At 41.9% G+C, this 20,489-nt stretch overlaps 3 protein-coding genes across 4 annotated transcripts; 1 reads left to right on the top strand and 2 right to left on the bottom strand.

Moving 5' to 3' along the window:
* On the top strand, positions 1 to 11,857 carry LOC106640642 (uncharacterized). The gene is made up of 4 exons (XM_014354734.3): positions 1 to 177; positions 272 to 904; positions 1,713 to 2,531; positions 11,403 to 11,857. The coding sequence occupies exons 1-4, from the start codon at positions 3 to 5 to the stop codon at positions 11,438 to 11,440; spliced, it is 1,665 nt and encodes a 554-aa protein (XP_014210220.3). The 5' UTR covers positions 1 to 2; the 3' UTR covers positions 11,441 to 11,857.
* On the bottom strand, positions 3,182 to 5,269 carry HLH3B (Helix loop helix protein 3B). Its single transcript, XM_014354814.2, has 4 exons — positions 5,143 to 5,269; positions 4,651 to 4,881; positions 3,858 to 4,075; positions 3,182 to 3,785 (listed from the first exon to the last, which is right to left on the bottom strand). The coding sequence occupies exons 2-4, from the start codon at positions 4,876 to 4,878 to the stop codon at positions 3,269 to 3,271; spliced, it is 963 nt and encodes a 320-aa protein (XP_014210300.2). The 5' UTR covers positions 4,879 to 4,881; positions 5,143 to 5,269; the 3' UTR covers positions 3,182 to 3,268.
* Positions 10,664 to 20,141, bottom strand: LOC106640672 (uncharacterized). Of its 2 annotated transcripts, XM_089591073.1 has the most exons (8): positions 19,750 to 20,140; positions 16,406 to 16,623; positions 14,806 to 14,987; positions 14,048 to 14,198; positions 12,663 to 13,041; positions 12,286 to 12,575; positions 11,983 to 12,212; positions 10,664 to 11,774 (listed from the first exon to the last, which is right to left on the bottom strand). In XM_089591073.1, exons 1-8 carry the CDS (start codon positions 19,814 to 19,816, stop codon positions 11,444 to 11,446), a joined length of 1,848 nt encoding a protein of 615 aa, XP_089447199.1. In that variant the 5' UTR covers positions 19,817 to 20,140; the 3' UTR covers positions 10,664 to 11,443. The 2 variants fall into 2 exon arrangements, with proteins under 2 accessions (XP_089447199.1, XP_089447198.1); XM_089591072.1 differs by having other exon boundaries at positions 12,286 to 13,041; positions 19,750 to 20,141.
* Positions 20,142 to 20,489: the final 348 nt, after the last annotated feature.

Below are 20,489 nucleotides of genomic sequence, written 5' to 3'. Positions count from 1 at the left end.
ACATGGAGCGCAAGGTGGAGCACCGCCGGCACACCGAGGCCGGGGAGACTTCGCGATGGATCCCCTTCTCCCGGGGCTCCATACAGGCGGGCCTGCCGACCAAGGACCCTCGGGCCCCCAACAACGCCAGGGCTGGCTCCATCGCCGCCGACTCGACGCCCAAGCGCGCCACCGAAGGTCGGTACTATTTTTTTTTTTTACGATTTTTACACAACCCACCCACCCCCCCTAGTTATTTTTGAGGCTCAAAGAGCGCGGTTGACTCTCGTAGTAGCCGGGAGCGTCAGCGCTGGGGAGAAGCCCTCGCCGCGTCGGTGGACGCTCGACCTGCACGAGATCCCCGAGACGAAGGACAAGGTGCGCCCGTTGCCGGTCCTGGGGCGCTACCGATCAACGGAGCACGCGAACGAGGACGACGTCGTTCGCACTCCGGGTAGGACGCGGCAGGCGCGTAGCCACAGCGCCGACGTGACGGGGAGCGTGCGACGGGACTCGTTGTCGCGGTACAACGAGCGCTACGTGAACTTTAGCGAGCGGGGCAGGTTGGGCAACTACCGGCTCATGTCCGACGCGGGCCCGATCGTCTCGCGTTACGTGCCGTCGCCCCTGGCTCGGCGCATCAGCGAGGGGGGCAACAATCCCGAGCCGCTCGGGGCGAGGTGGGTGGGGTGCTCGCGTGGCCCCGTGCAGCGCAATCCGTCCTACAGGCGGGCCTCCGAGCAGAACCAGTCGCTGCTGTCTACCTGCAGGCGCCAAGAGAGTATAACCGAGGGGGAAGAGGAGCAGCAGATCGTCGGGTGGCAGCCCATCAGGAAGTTTGCACCCATCGTCGACACCACCACTACGACCGTCGCAGCTGAGGACACCGGGGCTGTGCCGAAGCAGCCCAAGCCCAGTGCACCAGGTGCTGATCGGACGCGTTAGAGAGTACCTGATGGTTTTTTTCTTTTTCTGTTTCCGTTCAATGAGCTCATATGTTTTTTCTTTCAATTTTTAATTTTTTTGTGTGGCGTTTCTCTTTGTCCTTCGAGTGTTTATCCAATCGGTACATTGTTATGCTCGGGGCTGGGTGGACATCAGAATCCTAACGCGGTCTTTCAATTTTTTTTCAACTACCCAGCCTTGATTGCACTTTTTTTGTTTGCGAAACCATTTCAATGTTTGTAAATTATATTATTACTATTTTTTTTTTTTAATGTCTAAAACTTGATGTATCATTGTATCGAAGGCAAATGTTTTTTATTATTACTCTTAGTGTCTCCAGAAAAAGTGTTGATTATATGTGTACATAAAATGTTACCCTTTCTTTCAAAGTATCGTGTATACCTAACGAAAACCTTTTTAATCCCCAATCGTTTTAATGTTAAATCATCAATTTCGTGTAAAATAACAATTCACAGTTTTTCTTTAGTATACAGGAGTAAACCATTAATAAAAAAAATACAATACAAATCAATTTTATCGATCATAAAGAGATACTCGTACAATCGTCCATCACATCATCTCAAAGTGTGCGAATAACGATGTAAAACCCACGTGTGTTGTTTGAAAAAATAAAACTTTGTACATAAAATCGAAACGTTTGCTCCACGTTATTATTATACTCCTCGAAGATGCCTCCTTTTGCACGACTCTTGACTATTCATTGTGTAAATAAACACCAACGACGAGCAAAGGATTGGAAAGAAAGAAAAAAAAGGCCTCGTCTGCAGGTGACCACGAGCCAGACGTGAACCGCGTGAAACAACGGCTGCGCGAGCTTTACGACTTCAAAATCGAGACCGAGTGGCCGCAACGGGTGCGCAAGCCGTCCCGCGACACCCTCTGGATCAGCAAGAGCAGCAGCGAGGAAGACAAGCAGCCACCGGCTTCATCCACGACGGGTACTCTTCTACCGCCCCCGCCACCGTCACCGCCCCAACCACCCGAGCCCGTGCGCCGCAACAGCCAAGACCTCGAGTTCAACGACCGCGACGGCAAACCAAGCATCGGCAGCAAGTACGAGCGCAGTGCCGAGACACCGGCTACTGTGTACCACAGGCGACTGCCCGAACTGCCCTCGGACAGGCGGGACTCTGGTGGCTGGAGCGACCACGTGTTCGAGCCCGTCAACGCCGATGACCGCCGACTCCAGCGGAAACTCGTCCTCGACAGGTTGTGCTTCAGCGAGGAGGAGCAACAGCAGCAACCGGCCGTGGCTCAACGGGCCTGGCGCAAGTACAGCCTGAGCGTGTTGGCCGGGGGCGAGGCGAAGCGCAACTCGGACTTGAGGCCATCACCGGCTAGATTGCTGCCTCGAGTGCCCCGTCCAACCGAGGCCGTGGGTCACGCGAGGATCGGTCGGTGTGACGAGGACGACCAGCACCGGTACCATCAGCCGCTCGCCAAGAGGAGCAGCTTGGAGCACAGGAGTGCTGGCGGCGGGAGGCTCGAGGCGGGGCATCACAGGCGCGCGATGAGCCAGTACGAGCCGAGGCAGAGGCTGATGGAGCCGAGACCGAGGGAGCAAGTCTACGGGGACTTTAGACCGGGTAAGGTTACAGGTGACAATGGGCTTTCTTTAACAAACCGAGGCTACATGCCACCTGGTGCACAAAAATCGTAATACATAGTCTCTACCTGTCTGTTTTCTTTTTTTTTTCCCCTCGTCTTTTTCAATATTGTACATTGTAGTTTTTGGTACACGCTGAGTTTAAACAACATTAACATCAAACGCGTGTCACACACGTGGAACAAACGCAACATCAAACAGAAATACAAATATGACGGTATTGTTCATTTGTTTTGCGTTTTTGTTAACTTATCTTTTGTTTGACTGTAAAACAACGAGTGTTGGGATCAACTGTTGTGAGGTTTATTTTTTTTTTTTATTTTATTTTTTTTTTTTTATGTCGTTTTTGCATAGATTCTCGAAAATAAAACAAACAGCCATGAAAAATGTTGGATGGCATACAGATACAATGACACAGCCACGTGTTTGTAACGCACTTGTTTATTTTTTCAAAGAGACAGCGAAAAGTATTAACGAAAGAAAAGAAAAACTGCGGGTAGAATGACGCAAAAAGAAGGGGGGGAGGGAAATTAACAATCACTGTAGTAAGCTTAAAACTATACAAAGAGACACGAGTGATTTTTCATTGGTAAGGATAAAAAAAAGGGGGGGGGGATCGTTATTGTTTGAATTCCGCAACAACCAACCAACAAATGTCACTTTCGTATAACACCTCCCTCCAATCCCCCGTTCACGCGCACCCACACACGCGCAATCTCAAGTTCTGTTGGCATCCTTGCCGAAGGGTACTTTGAGCCGCTTCCTCGAGCAGGCTTTGCTCCGCGAAACAACAACAAGAGCCTCCTCCTCCTCCTTCTCGACCTCCTCGTCCATCACCATCTCGAGCTTGGGCCTCTTGGCAGCCACGGAGCACCCATTGCTCGCGTAACCACTCGACGACGACGACACGTGATGGTGCTGCTGAGTCGGCGCCACCTGATGCCTCCCGATTCGCGGTGGACACCCCTGCGACCCCCCGTTCACCTGCACGCCGTGCAAAAACGTCGCAGTGGGCCTCGGGTTTGCGACCATCGGCACTACACCACCGCGGTTCCGGTCGCTCGTCAAACATTGCGGTCCAATCGCCTGGTAGATCGTCCCCGGGACGGTGGTCTGGTGGTGCGTCGGGACGGGCTCTGACTTGACGCGCACCTCCTGGTGACCATGTGCCGCGACGCCGTTGCGCTCCTGCGACTTTTGCCACTCGAGCACGCGGCTCAGGAGGCCTATGTACCTGCAATTGAGGGGGCCATATTATACATACATATAGTTACGTGACACAACGGGTACTCATTTGCACACTTACTTGATGGCCATGCGGAGGATCTCGTTTTTCGAGAGCTTTTTGTCCGGGGGATGGGTGGGCACGAGCTTCCTCAGCTCGGCGAAGGCGCCGCTGACGTTTTGTTGGCGCCATCGCTCGCGGCTGTTGGTGAAGAGCTTTTTGACCCCGGTGCACCCGCTGTTGGCGCGCGACGTCGGCGAGCCCAACTGTCCGTTCGTCGAGGAGGACACTCCGTCGATCTGGAAAGTCATGGATGTGGTTTAACGGACAAGTGTTTTTTTTTTTTTTTTTTTTTTTTTTTTTTTTCTTACAAATGAAAAATGTTTGTCTCTCGGTAGTTTTTACGTGAAAATGCTGTTTTCCTTACAAATATACTTACAGATTTAGGCACAATCATTTCTACTCCCAAGTGGAATTGTTTTGGTGTGAAACAGTTTTTTATCCATCACTATTTACCGTACAATATTGGATTTTGGATATTGTAATTAAATATTTAAACATCTTTTCAACTACCTTGGCTAATTTTTTCATCTAAATTGTTGTATGGTAGAAATAATGAAGAAATAAAAAAAGGATCATAGTGCCCGTTACACTTTGCAAAAAAATGATGTCAACAGCGACTTTTTAAATATACCTGGTATATATCCCAAGTTAAAGTTTGAGCGAACGCGGATCAATATTTGTAATCGAAATGATAAAACATTGACAAAAACGTAGAAGTTAAATATGGTATGGAACGAGGTAGTTTTGACACGATGTGTGCACTGCAACTTGAGAAAGAGAAAAATGGGAGAGGAAAAAGAATTGGAAGTACCGAATTCGTGCGATCGCGTTTCTTCCTGCCCTGCTCGTCCTCGTCGTCGGTGTCGTGGGAGTAAAAGTCATCGGACAGCCCGGCCTCCTCCTCGGTGTCCCTCGGCGTTTCCGGGGAATCCCCGGGCTCGTCTGCCATCTCGCCCTCGCCCGAGAGCAACGAGCCCGCCGGCGAGCCATTGTCGTTCTCCGAGCTCCCGCAGTTTGTCGCGCTACTGTACGTCAACATGGGCTGGGGGAACAAAACAACGGGCGCCTCGTTTTTTTACTACAATCATTACAACATTCCCCCCCCCATGGCTAGTTTTCACTCCATCTCAAAGTGATCTATTCTACTTTTTTTTCCTTTTCATAAGAATTTTAATTGCTATTGTGATGGTTTGGGGGTATGGGTATGTACATTCCAGCTCGTTGCGTTTAATATCTATGTTCGGAAATTAGTTTGTTGATGAAGCCCCGATTATTTTTATTGTAATACTTTGCACCAACTTACGCATAAAATGACGAAACAAAGAAAACAAGAAACCGGAAAGCAGATAAAACTCGTGGTCGTCGACGGCACTTTGTCCCTGACATTCGTCAGATATACCCAGATCCAGTCATATACGTGTGGTATACTCCCTTATCTCCTCGGCGGAGCCGTGCTATGCGCGCACTCCATCGTGTTATTGTGGTCAAATATAAATATACCCCGAGATAACGCGCTGGCCACTGATTATTGTCTTTCCTAAAACAACAATTACACGAAACTCACAATCACATGCATGTATGTACACGCATCAATGGCACTTGGACGCGAAAACACAGGATACAATTGAGAAAAAAAAGAAAGTACTTATTCCACACGCGTCAAACGCACACCATTATTGGTCCGTGCCTCCGCCGAAATGCACCAGCACCGAGTATATTTCTGTAAACTCCACGAAACACTGAGGTGGGAGGGGGGAAGAATCACAGTATCGGACTAACGAAGCTCATCTGGGGCACAACTCGCGTTCGACAGTGGCAGGACATTTGACTGACGGCGTCAACGAGGAGGGATGTCTAGTCGAAGAAGAAGAAGGACCTCCTCGGGGAGGGGGGACAAGCGTATAAATTCGAGGGCGGAGCGGACAAGCTCTCCCCGGCGCGGAGTGAAACGTTGTGGGTGGAGTCGCCCCGCGCGCGCGTGTTTCACCCGATGGGAGCTCCCGCATTGGCTCGCGTGGGCCGATGCGCGCAAATCGATGTCGCGCTCTCTTTCTCTCTGGTAAAGTCCTTAGAAGGGGCTGCTGGGCTCGCTCTCATTTTTACGGACGGCAAATTTTACCTTTCGCCCGATCGTACAGGTGTACGAGTGTCGATTCGTTTTTGGAAGGGTTTGTCGCGCCACTAGTGATACAAAAGTTCATCGCGTCTGTTATTGTTGTTCCAATGTAGGGAAACAGATCCCACGGCCGGACAAAGTTTTCCTTTGGCTCCTTTTAATCCGGTAAATCTCGACAGGGGTTATCCCTCCGGAGGGAGAGGATTTAATTTCTCTTCCTCGGTGCTCTTTCGTTTTTGTTAGGTCAAGGAGAAGGAGCTTTCTTTTTTGTTTTTTTACTTCATAATCGGTGTAGGATAAAATTTGTGTCTTATCGTTGTTGCGCGTGTATTTGGTTTGAGAATAATTGTTTATTATTATTTTCACGTTTTGGTTCCACTTTAATAAAAAATCACGAAACATTTGAAGAAAAATTATTTGTGTTGTGCAACAAAAGCCAAAAGTTCTTTTGATAATATTACGTCATAATATATCTAAATGTTTTGTAATTATTTTTTTTTTACTCTTATCCCGTGATCACTGAATACACGTAGGTAGGTATGGGAGACTTATTTATTCGTTTAATCGTTTGATAGTGAATTAGTTTAAGTTTTATATTCATTTACTCATTTCTTTTTTTTTTTTTTTTTTTTTTTTTTTCAAATGTGCATGAAATATTACTTAAATAAATATATCATTTTCATATTCTTACAGTTTTTCTTTTTATTTCCTAAGACAGAAGTTTTTTTTTTTTTTTTTTACAAACTAATCAATCTTTGAAAAACAAATCAAAAAAAAATTGTGAATACATTTTCTACATGAAAATAAAAAACTTTCCCAGCGCCATGAAATTAATCGGATGCCAAATAAAAAGCACAAGCGCACAAACACCACCAGCATCACCCTTCAGCTTTCCCATCTAATTAAATTCAAATCGCAAAGATTAAAAAAAAAAAAAAAAAAAAAAAAAACATCACTCATGCGTGCACGAGAGCGAGCAGCGTCGGAAACCATCAGTGGAAGGGTCGCAGTATCCAAACACTCAGCGACGGGGACAAAAGAAGGCACCGTCAGTTAAATCTGCATTAATACCCATATAGCCAATAACGAAGGGCGACGCGTCCCACTCTACGGTCCGTACGCCAATGCACACAGACTCCCACCCTCCCTCCTAGCCGTCAAGTGACCGCACCGTTATAGTCACGTGTTGCTCTATTATGACACTCGAATTAGGGCCGACTGCCATCGGGGATATACGATTTTTCGATGGGGTGTCATCGGTATATTATATAGGTGCGGGATGCGCAGTATCAATCAGCCGGTATCGCGATCTCAAGTGCCTTTTAGCGGGTCCAATCTGCGTGGGATAAGTTTTTCTGCAGGGGAGGGATGGGATCATCTTTTTTTTTTTTCTTTTTTTTTTTTTTTTTTTTTTTAAATAAAATACGTACAGAGCGCGTGTGATGTGTCCACGGGACAATGGAGTACACGCCTCGATACCCTCATTTGGCTCCGTTGATTCGACACTTTTGTTCAACGTCGCAATGAAAGGTATATTGTCCGTGTACGTGTTAGATCGCAATCTCCGTTTGGATTGAATTTTTATTGTTATTTAATTTTTGTATTGTACACCAATCCTTTCAGTGAGTTGTGAAAAAGTTAAGATTTTACCTAGTTGATACCGAAAGTCTTTATTTCAGTATTTACAATCGTTTGCTCTATATATAAAATCGGTAATTCAAAGGTACGAAAATGGATGAAATTAGGTGAAAATTATATTTCTCAAGTGGTGAAATTTGATAAACGAAAGTGTGAGTGTACTGAAAATATATGGAATCTAAAAATATGTGACAAGATTACACGAAAATATTTATCGTAAGTCTCTTTGAAAAAAGAAAAAAAAAAAGTTTTACCAGTTAAAATAGAAAACAATTTTTTTATTACTTATGTAATTTTTTTATTACTGATGGTGTACCACATTAGCTATTTTAAACTTGGATCGAAGGATAATTCTGCATGCGTACAGTACGAAAAAATACGAAGTACACAGGGGGAAAAAAAGTTCAATCTAAAACGGACACCTCGTAATAATACAATAATTTATATCGCAGAAAGGCGATAAATTACTCGTAAATTAATTCATGAGCCCTCGATCGTGTGTATATGATATATAATCTTTGAAATCTCAGTATTCTCAGAGGCTTATAAAATATAACGACACCCAGAGAGCCACGAAGCAGCTCTAAAAAAAACACCGCTCGCCACATCCTATACATGCAAAGGCTATATGAATATTGGTAAAAAGCACACACGAGTCTAATTGTCCTCGTAAGCGACTGGTTATTTCAGTCAACCCCCCCATGATAAAGTATCCTCGTACACATCGCCCTCTCCCCCGTTATGTGCATTTGTTACCTACCATCCCCACATTATTGTACGCACATAAGCCAATACGAGGGGGGTAAATAACTCCTCGCCCCACAGAGTTTCCCTTATTTCTAACGTTAGCACTGCGTCACCTCAAAATAATAGAAATACCATTTCTACAGCCACTCCATTTTTTTTCCCCCCAAAAATCAGTCTCTCTCTGAGCAGCTAATAAAATTCGTGCACATAGGGAACCCGATACAGATCTGCCGATCGACGCGTGCTCGTGATCGTATACCGTAATCGAAAAGCGACTTTGCGGTCGCTTTTCCCACACGTGAGGATGAATACATTTTCGGACTTTGGGACCGGCAGCTATACTCAAATGGGATGCACGTGGCCCAATAGCACACTCAGGATGGACGAAAAAACAAATACCACATTGTATACGGGTTTTTTTTTTTTTTTTTGTTTAACAAACAGTTGGCCTCACTTACGAAATAAAATTAAAAAAAATAAAACACGTTAATCACGCGAGAAACACGCCTCTCTCTCTCCCATTGACCGGATCACACAAAACGTTTTATAGGCAGCCGCGCGGTTGTGTGCAACCCATTGTCGTGCAAAAGTCAACGATGAGTATCACACACGTATATATACGTGTGGAGCGCGCCGACGCGGAATCATTGAGAGAAAAGGCACGCGCGCCCTCGTCGACTATATACACATACCGTACGTGTATCGCAATGGAAATAAAAAAGGCGAGGAGCCCGAAAAGGGACTGAAGCAAATCACGCTATGGGTGGGCGTGTCGCTGAGATTTGCCCACTGTCCCATGAACGTCAAACCTCGTGCATTATCGTCATCTTGTTTGAATTTGTTCGTATCTATATAGGTACTTTTTTTTTTTTTTTTTTTTTTTTTTGTCACTCATTTCCAATTTTGATAAAATTAGAGCGCCTCTTTTTTTGTTAGAACGTAAACTCGCGTGAGTCGGCATCATCGAGGTGTCCACGGAAGCAAACGAGCTAGTATACACGATTTTCTCGGCAAATTCAACGACCCACACCACCTACAACGAGTAAGCGTGCGCGGGCGCGTCACAAAAAAAAAAAAAAAAAAAAGAACGAAAGAAATGGTCGACGAGCGCGAGAGAGGGCTCAGAGGGCACACAATACAAGAGGGGGTTGGGGGGGGGAATAGAGCAGAGGGGACCAGCGGGAGGGAGGAATCAATTTTCCTTATCACTGTCGAGCAGCCGTCCCCGTATTAATTCCACTATTAGTGTTTACTCCCCCCACGACTCTCTTTCTCTCTCTCTGCCACGCATCCATCCGTCGGTCGTATGGTTATATATATATTATACACATGTACGAGTAGCGAAGGCTCTCTGATGTGCATTTCATTTACGGAGCTTTTGTATACTCGCACGTCCCGCGACCATTTCGCTCCGTATACACCACCTCCTCCTGCATACACATGGTCGTTCTTGTGCAGGCACGTTTTCCCGCATCAGCGACATGTTATCCAAATTATATTTTTGCAACTGCAACTTGCACGAATGTACGAGTGGTTGGGTTTTTTTTTTTTTTTTTTTTTTTTTTCTCTGGAAAAGAAAATCCGAGAGCAACAATGAACAACAAGAGACGATGGGTGTATCCTTGAGTCTGCGCGAACGTCTTGGCCTGCTCCCTCCCCAGGGAAGGAAGGAAGGAAGGAAGGAGGAGTAGGCAGCCAGTGTCGAGTGTTTCTAGCTGATAAGGAACGCCAGCGCTCCGCCTTCTCGAAGCAGATAGATAGCCGAGGCGAGCTGAGAAACAGGCTCGGGGGGGGGGGAGTAATCGTGGCGTGAAAAATTAATCCCCGGCTACAAATCGTCGGGCAGATGACTCCGGGAGATATACAGGGGCGGACACCGAAGGAAGGGAAGGACGTGGGACGGGCCGGAGATCATTTCTGAGTCGGGACAGTCTCGGGTCGCGATTCTGGTCTATCTGCTCGTTAGTTGATTGATTGATTGATTGATTGATGGCTGGGTTGGCCTTTTCGTATAAAAAATATATACAGAGGGTACACCAGTAGATATACGTATACCTCGAAGGACTCCTTAGCGTGACTTTCAAGTTGTTGTCAGCGAGTATTGTGTGTTTACGAATGATGATGAAAGGGATTCGTTTTTGGTACAAAAATTTTTATTCGTCTATAAATTAATTTTTTAACATGTACGTATGAACTATGTTGTTACAATTACGGCGCAATCGTTTCGAGGCAAAAGTAGAAAAAAAAAGCGAGCTCTGTATAAGTATTACAAAGTCATTGAATTCTCACGGTTTTATCGTGCATTTGGATTTGGGGTGTTTTTTTTTTTTTTTGTTTTTTTTTTTTTCAAATGCACGTGCATAAAGAATACTTTTTTTTTTTACCCAAGCTCCTTTCTTTTGCATCCATAAAGGATTACAATAACAAAACAAAAAAAGTTGAATATTACATACGGTATACTAAATATCAAAATATCACATTGCGTTTGAGTTTTTGTTAAACTCGAGGTACACTTTAAAACTCGTTTTTCGCTTTATTTACCATTTATTTTGTAAGGCTATGAAATACCCGAATTTGTCTAAATATCGCACAAATATCATACTCGAGTTTGGATGGTTAAAAAAAATAAAATAAAATGAAAAAATCGTAATACTTCACACGGTTTACACTTGCCTTTTTTTTTTTTTTTATCATCCAACGCGTAAACCATCACTACAGTCTTTTCGGAAGGAAAACTAATAAACCTAGTGACTCTGATGCTCGTTCCCAGCGGCAACGATCCCCGTACTATACCTTACACTAAAAACAACTTTGCTTCTCGCGTAGATTTTTTTTTTTGTCATCCCTCTCTACGCTTGTGATAAAGAGATGAAAAAAAAAGAACAGACAGACGAGCAAATCTTGATGTACAACGCGGTCTAAAGCTAAAAAGTTAAAATACTCGGAATGGCAAATAATAAAAATAAAAGAAGACGCGCAAGTTTGTCGTTGGTAAGAAAGCCAGTATCTGGAGTAACAAAACAAAACAAACAAGTAACAACGACACCTCCCTCGATTTGCAGAGCTCGCCCCGCGCTCGGCCAGCGAGATATTCCTGTGAGGTTCAATAAAACGCAAACATGAGGATGAGCAGAGGCACCGCCATCGTGCAGACAACGTAGACCGCGGTCCTGGGCACGCAGGTCGACATGACGACGTACTCCTGGTTCCAGAGCGACTCGTCCCCGGCTAGGACCGGCAACTCGAGGACCGTCCTCTCCCCACTGAAGAAACTGATCGGCAGGGAGCACTCCCCCGTGCTGTTTTTGCACTGGAACACCGACTCCGAGGTGTTGTACAGCCTCTTCTGCAGGTCGAACTTTACGCGCAGGTAGTTCGACTGCATCTCGTTCTCCGAGCTGAACACGAAAAAGTAGTAACCATCCGTGGGAACTCTGGAAACATATACCATATCTCAAAATGTCAATCTCTCTGATGCTATAGCCTTTTTTTGTGTGTTGGGTACACATTGTCACTCATATATATGTTTTATCACTATCCAAGCCATTGCATGTATAGGTACAGTCCAATAAAACACAAATGTTTCGGTGTGCACGTTTATCACATTATTATTTTTTCATTTATGCAATTTGTACGGTGTACCTGTACGTGATGGTATTGGCCACCGCGGCGGTAGAGTGTTGATGCTCCATCTTCGAGTCGCAGAACCGGTGTGGCGTCAAGGGAAGGTTCAGTATAAGGCCCTTGCACTCGAGCAGCCTCTCCTCGGAGCTGCTGAACGAGCTCCAGAATTCAGAGTTGCTCCTGTCGTTGAGGGTCGTCTCGTTGACGGTCCCCCGGTCGTCGGCTATACCGTCCGGCTGCAGTACGCCCTGTCAAACACACAAACACATGAAACCTACGTCTCACGGTACAAATTTTATAAATGATGTATAATTTACGTACCTCTTCGATGGCAGCATCCGCAGCCTCGTCGTCCTCGGCCAGCATGTCCATGGGCGGTGTCAGGGTCAGGTCCCGTTTGCGTCGGCTGGCCTCTTTGGCCGCCACCTCGGCGACGATTTCGGGATTCCTCTGGCCGATCTCCTCCACCAGCTTGCTCAGGACCTTCTGTCCCCTCTCACCGAGCGCGCTTATCTTCTCCAAGGCGTCCTGGTACACTTCCACGGACGAAGGCTCGCTCGAGTTGGTCCTCCGCGCGCTTGGATCCACCGTAGTTGTTTCGGAGGGGGACGCTGTTTGGAAAGTGATTCGATGATTGCGGGGGTTCTGGGCAGTGGTTGACTGGTGGTGGATCATGGAAGGATATATTATGCGTATACCTGGAGTACTCGACATGGGGTGGGCTGCCTCGGAGGCCATGGCCTTGAGGCGCACGAGCTCGAGCTTGATGAATTCGGTTTCGTCGACAACGGGTGGCTTGTCGATGTTGGCGCTCTCCTTGAACACGCCCTCGTGGTGGTAGTGCTGCCGCTGCGTCGGGGCCTTCGTCTCCTTCTGGCGTTTCTTCATGTCGAGGGTTTTCATGAATATTTGCGTGAGGATCTCGCGCATGTCCTTGGCGTCGAGTTCGTGGCTCGTGTAGTGCTGCGGCTGGTGGTTGTTTATGTTCTCCGCGTTTTTGTGGGCCTGCTTGTTGAGGAACTCGACGTCCTGGTGGACGCGTTTCATTTTTGAGGGCTCGTTGCTCGGACTCGGTGGCTGCAATCCGATTTTTTTTATTTTATACATTTATCTAATATGTAGAGTTAAATGTTACTTAACAGAGATATATCTCTTTGGAAATCTTTATTTGCATTGCTAGAATTTTGTGACGAATAGAGAAGAAGTCGCAGATACGATGGATTTAACGTTGGTCCTAATAATTAACATGTGAGTAAATAATTATTTAGCGCTCGATGAATTTGTGTTATCTTGATTGTTTCGAATTATTTATACAAAAATTTGGATTTGTGTAGTTTGAACAAAGATTTGGTCAGAAGTTTATCGGTAACGGTATGTGTATTGTTTTTTGTACTACAAGGATGTCAAATTTGAAGATTCCTCGCGTCAGTCGATTTTTAATTTTTGTGATTCACTGAAAATTTCTAAAGATCAAACAAATATACGCTACAATTAATTCCAACTAAGCAATATTTTAAAATAATATTGTATTTTTTTATTTTAAAGAAGTATTTATTTCTAATAAGAAAATCTTCTTAATGTAGAAAATGGTAGTTTTCCTACGAGTTTGAAAAGTCTCTGTTTGCGAACCGAGACGTTTGCGGCCCGAGCCGAAGGCGAGGGACGTAACGAGGTTCGTAAAGGAGACTTTTCGAACGAGTTCCGGAAAACTGCTTTTTCGCCCGAGGAAGTACCAGCCTCCCAAAACCACCCGAGGGCGGAAAAATATTATTATTATTATTATTTTTTTTTTAAGAACATTTACTTGCAACTAGTTTATTAAATATTTCTTTGATTTTAAGAAACATTTTTGAATGTGCCTTGTACTTTATTTTTTGTTTTGTTTTTTCAATTCCACAAGGCAATTTGGAGCCACAAAAATGTTCGTCAAAACAAATTGATGGTACGTTTATTGTTGCTACTACAAGGATATTCATTGCAAATATTCCTCATGTCATATAATTTATACCATTTACGATACATCAAAATAAGAGGATATTTGTATACTTTTATTAATCTTATAGAGTAAAAATCTTATACTCACCGATTTCTTATTGGACAATTCTCCTAAAACTCCACGCTCCTGGGCCACTTCGACGAGTTCCTCGAGCTCCTCGCTACTGTCGTCACCTATGAAAGCGCATTCGTGCAAGTGCTTGTGTCCTCGAATAACAGTCAGTGATGCCCCAGGCCATCTGCAAATGGTTTGCATAGTATTTTGTAGTATAATGTTAGTTGGAAGATTAATTTAAAAAATTTTTTAGCTATTCCCTATTGAAAATTATTCGCATTTAATATATATATATTGCTAAGTTTCATACGTCACTATAATTTTTCAACAACAATAAACGCGTATAAATTATTTTTTCACAAAATATATACAATCATTTGCGATAATCACGATTTAAAAGAAGATTTTTATTTTCATCATTTATCAAATTACCGTCCCAAAGTCCAAGATAAGCGATTAAATATTATCAGTCGCGAGATATCCGTCGCTTTGTCAGAGAGAAACAAATGTCTGTTTTTCATTGAAACATTGAAGTGGAGCGTCGACCTGTCCAAATATATACATTGTCTGCACTAGCGTGTATAGATATTCGAATTAATGATACTCCACTGGACACATTTAGCTTCGACGCATACCTCGCGCATTGTGTCTTTGGCTTTGTATCACATACTGACGAAACAATTTAATTTATATTTGTGTTGCGCAGAAATACAACTAGTAGAGGAATCTTTGAATATTTTTTGGACTGTCAAAAAAAAAAAAAAAAAACTTTCCTAGGTTATTGTATATACCTTACACAAGTGGATACGGAGACGCTGCTGCCACGGAGGAGATAAAATCCCCAGTACTCCTTCATGTCGTCCTCGAGCACGAGGTGTCTGGTCATCTTCAAGGGGCTCACTTTGCTCTGCACCTTTGGTACGCCGTTCATCAAATAGGCATTGAACGTTGCGTTTACCTTCACTACTTGACTCTACAATTAATTGTTACTAAATTTAATTGTGAAATTATATTAACATTTCAAAACAAAAAGGTAAAAGCTGTCTCGAACAATAACTAATAACTTTTAAGTACTCAATTTTACTGCATCACCTTTTATTCAACCAATTTCATGTATAGTCCTGATTTTTTGATAAATTAACGCCTACGACTTTATTCATAGACTCATTTTCGTATTCTTAACGAGAAAATTCTACCATCGATAGATATCTCATGTTTTACACAGTTTAATTGGTTCATTTAAAAATTAGGCTGTTAAAAATTATTAAAATTATTTATTGCTTCAGACTATCGATGAATTTTGAATAAGCTATACTTTTCTTTTAACCCACCTTTGACTAGTCTATTAATGTTTTTGGGAAGTATTTTAAAATTATTTAATAATCCAATTATGATATCGTGATAAAAAATTTTCCAAATCGTTAGAATTTGCTAGATTGCTGCGACACGTACAACAAATAAGGAAAGTGTACTCATAGTGGCGAAAAAAAATTATAGCTCTTGAGCAGGCCGTTATCGCGTTCAATTAAATTTCATTTGCCGATGACACTCGGAACAGATTATCTGTTACGGCAAATAAATTTGAATTCCCCCGGCCTTTCTCGCCCTAATCCTCGTTTACAACTTTTCTTTTATCTCTGTCACATGTTTCGAGGAGTAGTAAAAATAATACTTGAGGAAAAATCGGCTCACAAGACGAGAGAGTGATCAATGCCTGTGATGACAAGTTGTTTAAATTTCCAAGCTCCAATAATCAAAGTAATCTCATTTTTGAGATTAACGTTAATTTTATGATTTATCTGAGAGTTGCATAACTATTAAATCTAAGGTGTTAGGTGTCACTCACTCACTGCTTAATTTATGGGGATCCTCGTAAATAATTAATCGTCAAAAATAATTCATGAGATTTTTTATTATCATTCAATAAATGAATTAAAGTACGCACGTAAAATCATTTCAAAAAATGAAGGGGGGAAAAAAAAAAATTGCTAAAAATCATTATCTAACATAAATATATCTGATCCCTATTGAGTAATCTTGATTGACACTGAATCCGCGCAAATGTCTCATAATAAATAAATCAAGTCCATCTTTATCAACGTACCCAACTGACATTCAAAAACTTTTTTTTTTTTTTTATCAACTCACAACATGTACTGCAACATACTGATTTTCTTTCCTCACTTTTTCATCATTGTTGTCTTGAAGTGATAATAATTTTTCCTCGTGCACGTATAGTGAAATGATGATAACCTTTGTTTTTCAATTAAATAGAATATTGGTAAAAAAAAAAAAAAAAAAAAAAAAAAAAAAAAAAAAAAAAAAAAAAAAAAAAAAAAAAAAAAAAAAAAAAAAAAAAAAAAAAAAAAAAAAAAAAAAAAAAAAACCTACCTGACACCAAGTACTCGATATTTTGGCATCAATCAAACGCTGATCGGAAAGTGCCAGTGGATACAGCTGTTCTGAAAAAACTCGGTATCTCAAATAAACTGGGATTGCCACGAACATAGCTGGCAATAGCACACCCAATAAACATAGTCGCACCAGACGCAGGGGCACCTTGCATTTGGCGGGCTTTGGTTGCCAATCTCGTGGTCGCATTCCATCGTCTGTCAACAATGATATACGGGAAATTATTAGATACACATTAAAAACTTTTTTTTTTTTTTTTTTTTTTTAATTTCATGTAATTATTGTCTTTTAATTTAGTCAATATGATGAGGCTGTACGTACAAATTAATTTACATTAATAATCTGATGTGACGAGGAGAGAAAATTATTTATGACATGTTTTACGAGTCATGAGGAAAATAGTCGAGTTTTATAAACAGCAATTGTTACGCAATCGTTCATTTCCTCCAGTCTACGCATCCATATAGAGAAAGATACTGACAGTTTTTTCCTCATTACGAGGAACTCGACAGGCAGTCTGCTAAGCGACTAATTTGATTTTTAAATCAAAGCACGCCTCTTCGAGTAAATTTTGTAGTCAAGCGTCTGTCAACAAGATTTATAAGCTTTGAGGTCTTATCGGGCAGCTGAGTTGAACGATATGAATTAAATAAAACGATTATAAAAAAAAAACAAAAATTAAAAAAGGTAGGGATGAATATTTTAAAGATCAGTAATATTTTTTGAAATCGAACATTTTTTTATTACTATAATTATTGGATGAAGTAATTGTGGTTAGTCGGTCCAAATATTTGTCATTTTTCACTTTTTCCAAAAAATACGAGATAAATCGGCTGCTTCGAACTATGAAAGCACAAAAGCTCGGATGAGTGGTAAAAATTAATTATCTCGAGGCGTTTCTCGGCCGCTTCTAAATATCACTACGTTGATGTGACTTTGGCGCACCTTCGCTTTTTGTCAAAGTATCTATGACGTGTACGTACATATTTGTTTTAGGATTAGCGGAAAACAATCGAAAATTATTCGTATCGATGTTCAACTCTGCCACTTATCGTGAAATACGCGCACGTAATAACGATAGTGCGATTGCGCGCTCGTAATATTGAATTGTAATGGTACTTAAGTCGAAATCATTTTTTTCGTGGAAATTATTGATAAGAAAAAAGATTGAAGGGATGGAAAAAACGAAATTAGCAGAAGTGCATCTTGTCAAATTTTTACGATTAGATTAGCTGTTGTGAAAATATTCTTATGTCGTGAATATTAAAGCTCGTCATACTAATTTTTGCTAAAGTTCAAAAGGATGTTTTTTTTCACGTATATGTATATAATTCGATCGTATGACCATTTTTGTTTCATTTCATTGTAATATTAGTTATGGCACTCTTTTATTTTCGCGTCTATAATTTTATGATGTTATAATGGTTTATGATCTTTGCTATTTAACTTGTACATTTACTACTGAAATTGTTTGTAATTATCAGTATTTATGAAATAATTAATAAATTATGAAAAATTTATTAATTTTTATGAAATGGCAAAGTAAAAGTATATCATCAACGCAAACGAGATATTTTTAAAGAAAACTTGTTCAAGATTATAATAAATCACATTGCTTTCGAAATAAATGTTTGCTCTTATTCAATTTGCTTGTTTTATTATTTGTAACTGAAATATTAGAATCAAACCTTGAATCCTTTTTTTTTTTTGTTTTAGCAAAGCTTTTTCATCGAATCGTTTAACCCTATCTCATTTAGTTACCTATCCGCTTTGCGTAAACGTTTTTTAAAATCGTTTTTCTGTTATCAATCACTTCCTAATTCTTCACTTAAAATCAATTAACGCCAATTTGCTTCTCAACACATTAATAATTGATGTATAAGGCAAAAATTTAATCAAATCATACGTTGAATTGTGATATCAATACTGGTAATTCATTAAAATATAATTCCAATAAAAAAATGAGTTTCAGTCTAAAAACTTCAGATTTTCGAGTGAATGAACATGAATAAACAAATATCACTCTAATTGAGAAAAACGTAGATTAGCACAAGAGAAATCATCTGTGTAATCGTAACAATCGCAACACTTTGTACACCTATTGTTCAACTTCGCGTGCACCATTTGTAATGTGTGTATAGGTGTACCGCTCCACCGAGTGTAGAACAAAACAAGAATCACTTATTAAATTAAGTGTAAAACAATGTCTTCGGCGCATATCGTGCTTTAGCATCAAAACCGCGTATATACGTTATCTATTTAAAAATACACCCCCGTCAAGTCAGCGTACGCTCGCTTGTATATTTGTATGTTCGCGGAGTGGCGCATACTTTCGCTCGACTTCTTTGTTCAGCGCGAACGACTCGAGGTTCGAAAAATTAATTCAACCAACGTATGTATATAGATTGTATTGACTTATACTTGTGTACGTTGTAGCTAACTACAGGTAATATCACTGATCACGTTGGATAACTGTTGTTACGTACTGTTTGTTTGAATTTATACAGCTGAGGTAATTTTACTGTAAATCAGTGGTTCTTCGTAGGATAATCGTATATACGAGTACTTGTTGAGACCTAAGACCTTTTTGATCACATATACTGCGCCTATATATTATACATTCATTAAGGAAGAATTCCTTTCGCACAAAGAGTACAAAGTACGCAACGCTCCGCAGAACGACACAATGCAGTCTGGCAAGCCGTTTGTGTATTTTGAACGGTGATGGACGACAATTAGTTCGACAGAGTCGCGTTATTATCTCTTCGAGATGGTAGGCGTATATTTGTATATAAATATATACACTTATTGCGGTGCAAAAATGTCAACCGATTATCTATAGCATTATTGTTCGAGTGTTTATACAGAGAAGATTACAAAAATGACAAACGAATCGATACACATACGTGCGTCGCAGTAATATTGCACGAGATAACTTTTATACTATATACTTACATATAATGGTAAATAATCAGTCGACAATTTGATTTGCATAAATTTTTTTGTCTCGTGCAGTCGAGCGGTTATTGTAAACGTGACAGAAAAATCATCCCGAAATGACACTACAATATCACTTTTACTCGCTGTGATGTCTATGTATACATCGGTGGGTATTTAAAGACATTATTGGATACCCAAAATAGATAAAAAAAGCTGACAAATTTATTGTATGCGTATACGTATGAAAAATACATATTTTTAACGGGTGCGCGCATGGTGCGTCGGCATACCGGTTTTTCCATCCCCGGTGCCGGTCGCGGAGAAGAAAAACAAAGTCAAACGTACAACTAGGGTATGGGTGTGAAAAAAATGTGCCAACTCACCAAGCGAGTTCAAGCGCAGGGGCACTTTTAACGCAGCCTCGCCGCTCTCGCAGTCTTTTTCTCGCATCGCTCGTCCGCTGCAACGTATACTTATATGCTTAATCAACCGGGACAATGTGTACGGGGTACGAGCCGAAAGAAAGGAACTAACGAAAATTCCCCCGCGTCGGGCCGACTTATGGGCAAAGTGATGGTGATAGCGATTCCGAAAAGTATCGACACTCGACCGATTACGGAAAACACCTTATCTTTCACCGCATCGCCGATTACCATGCACGCAAGGTGTCTACCGATGCGCCAAAGTTTCGATGATCGGTATATATACCCAAGCTTTCGGGGCTCGCGCTTCGCACTGACTAGCTTTTCACGCTCGCGCTGCGCTAATAAGCTTTTATCTCCTCTCTCGACTCCGTTCCTCGCGCGAAAGAGACAGCCGTTGCATTATTTTAATAACGAGGCTATATGTGGCATCGCGCCCAACTGTGCAATCAAACGAGCGTGGAAAAAAAAAAAGGAAAAAAGAACAATCGGCGCGAGCATAGCTTCGTTTTTTGCATTTTCTGTTTGATCGTTGCGAGACGCGGGAGTTTATGGCTTATCGGTCTTGGACTCGCGCAGGTGAAGTAGACGATCGTCGACTTATCTTTGCCGGTGGGCTATTTTTTCTCTCTTCCGTACAAACAACTAAAAAGTTTTTTTAATCTCGATGTGTTTGGAATTTTCTCCGCTGGGATATAATA

The sequence above is a fragment of the Copidosoma floridanum genome, unplaced genomic scaffold (assembly GCF_036245765.1).
Source record: "Copidosoma floridanum isolate Cflo_tuat_1 unplaced genomic scaffold, Cflo_Japanese_pri ptg000013l, whole genome shotgun sequence".
In the NCBI taxonomy this organism is placed as follows: Eukaryota; Metazoa; Arthropoda; class Insecta; order Hymenoptera; family Encyrtidae; genus Copidosoma; species Copidosoma floridanum.
This window is presented reverse-complemented; position numbering and strand designations above follow the sequence as displayed.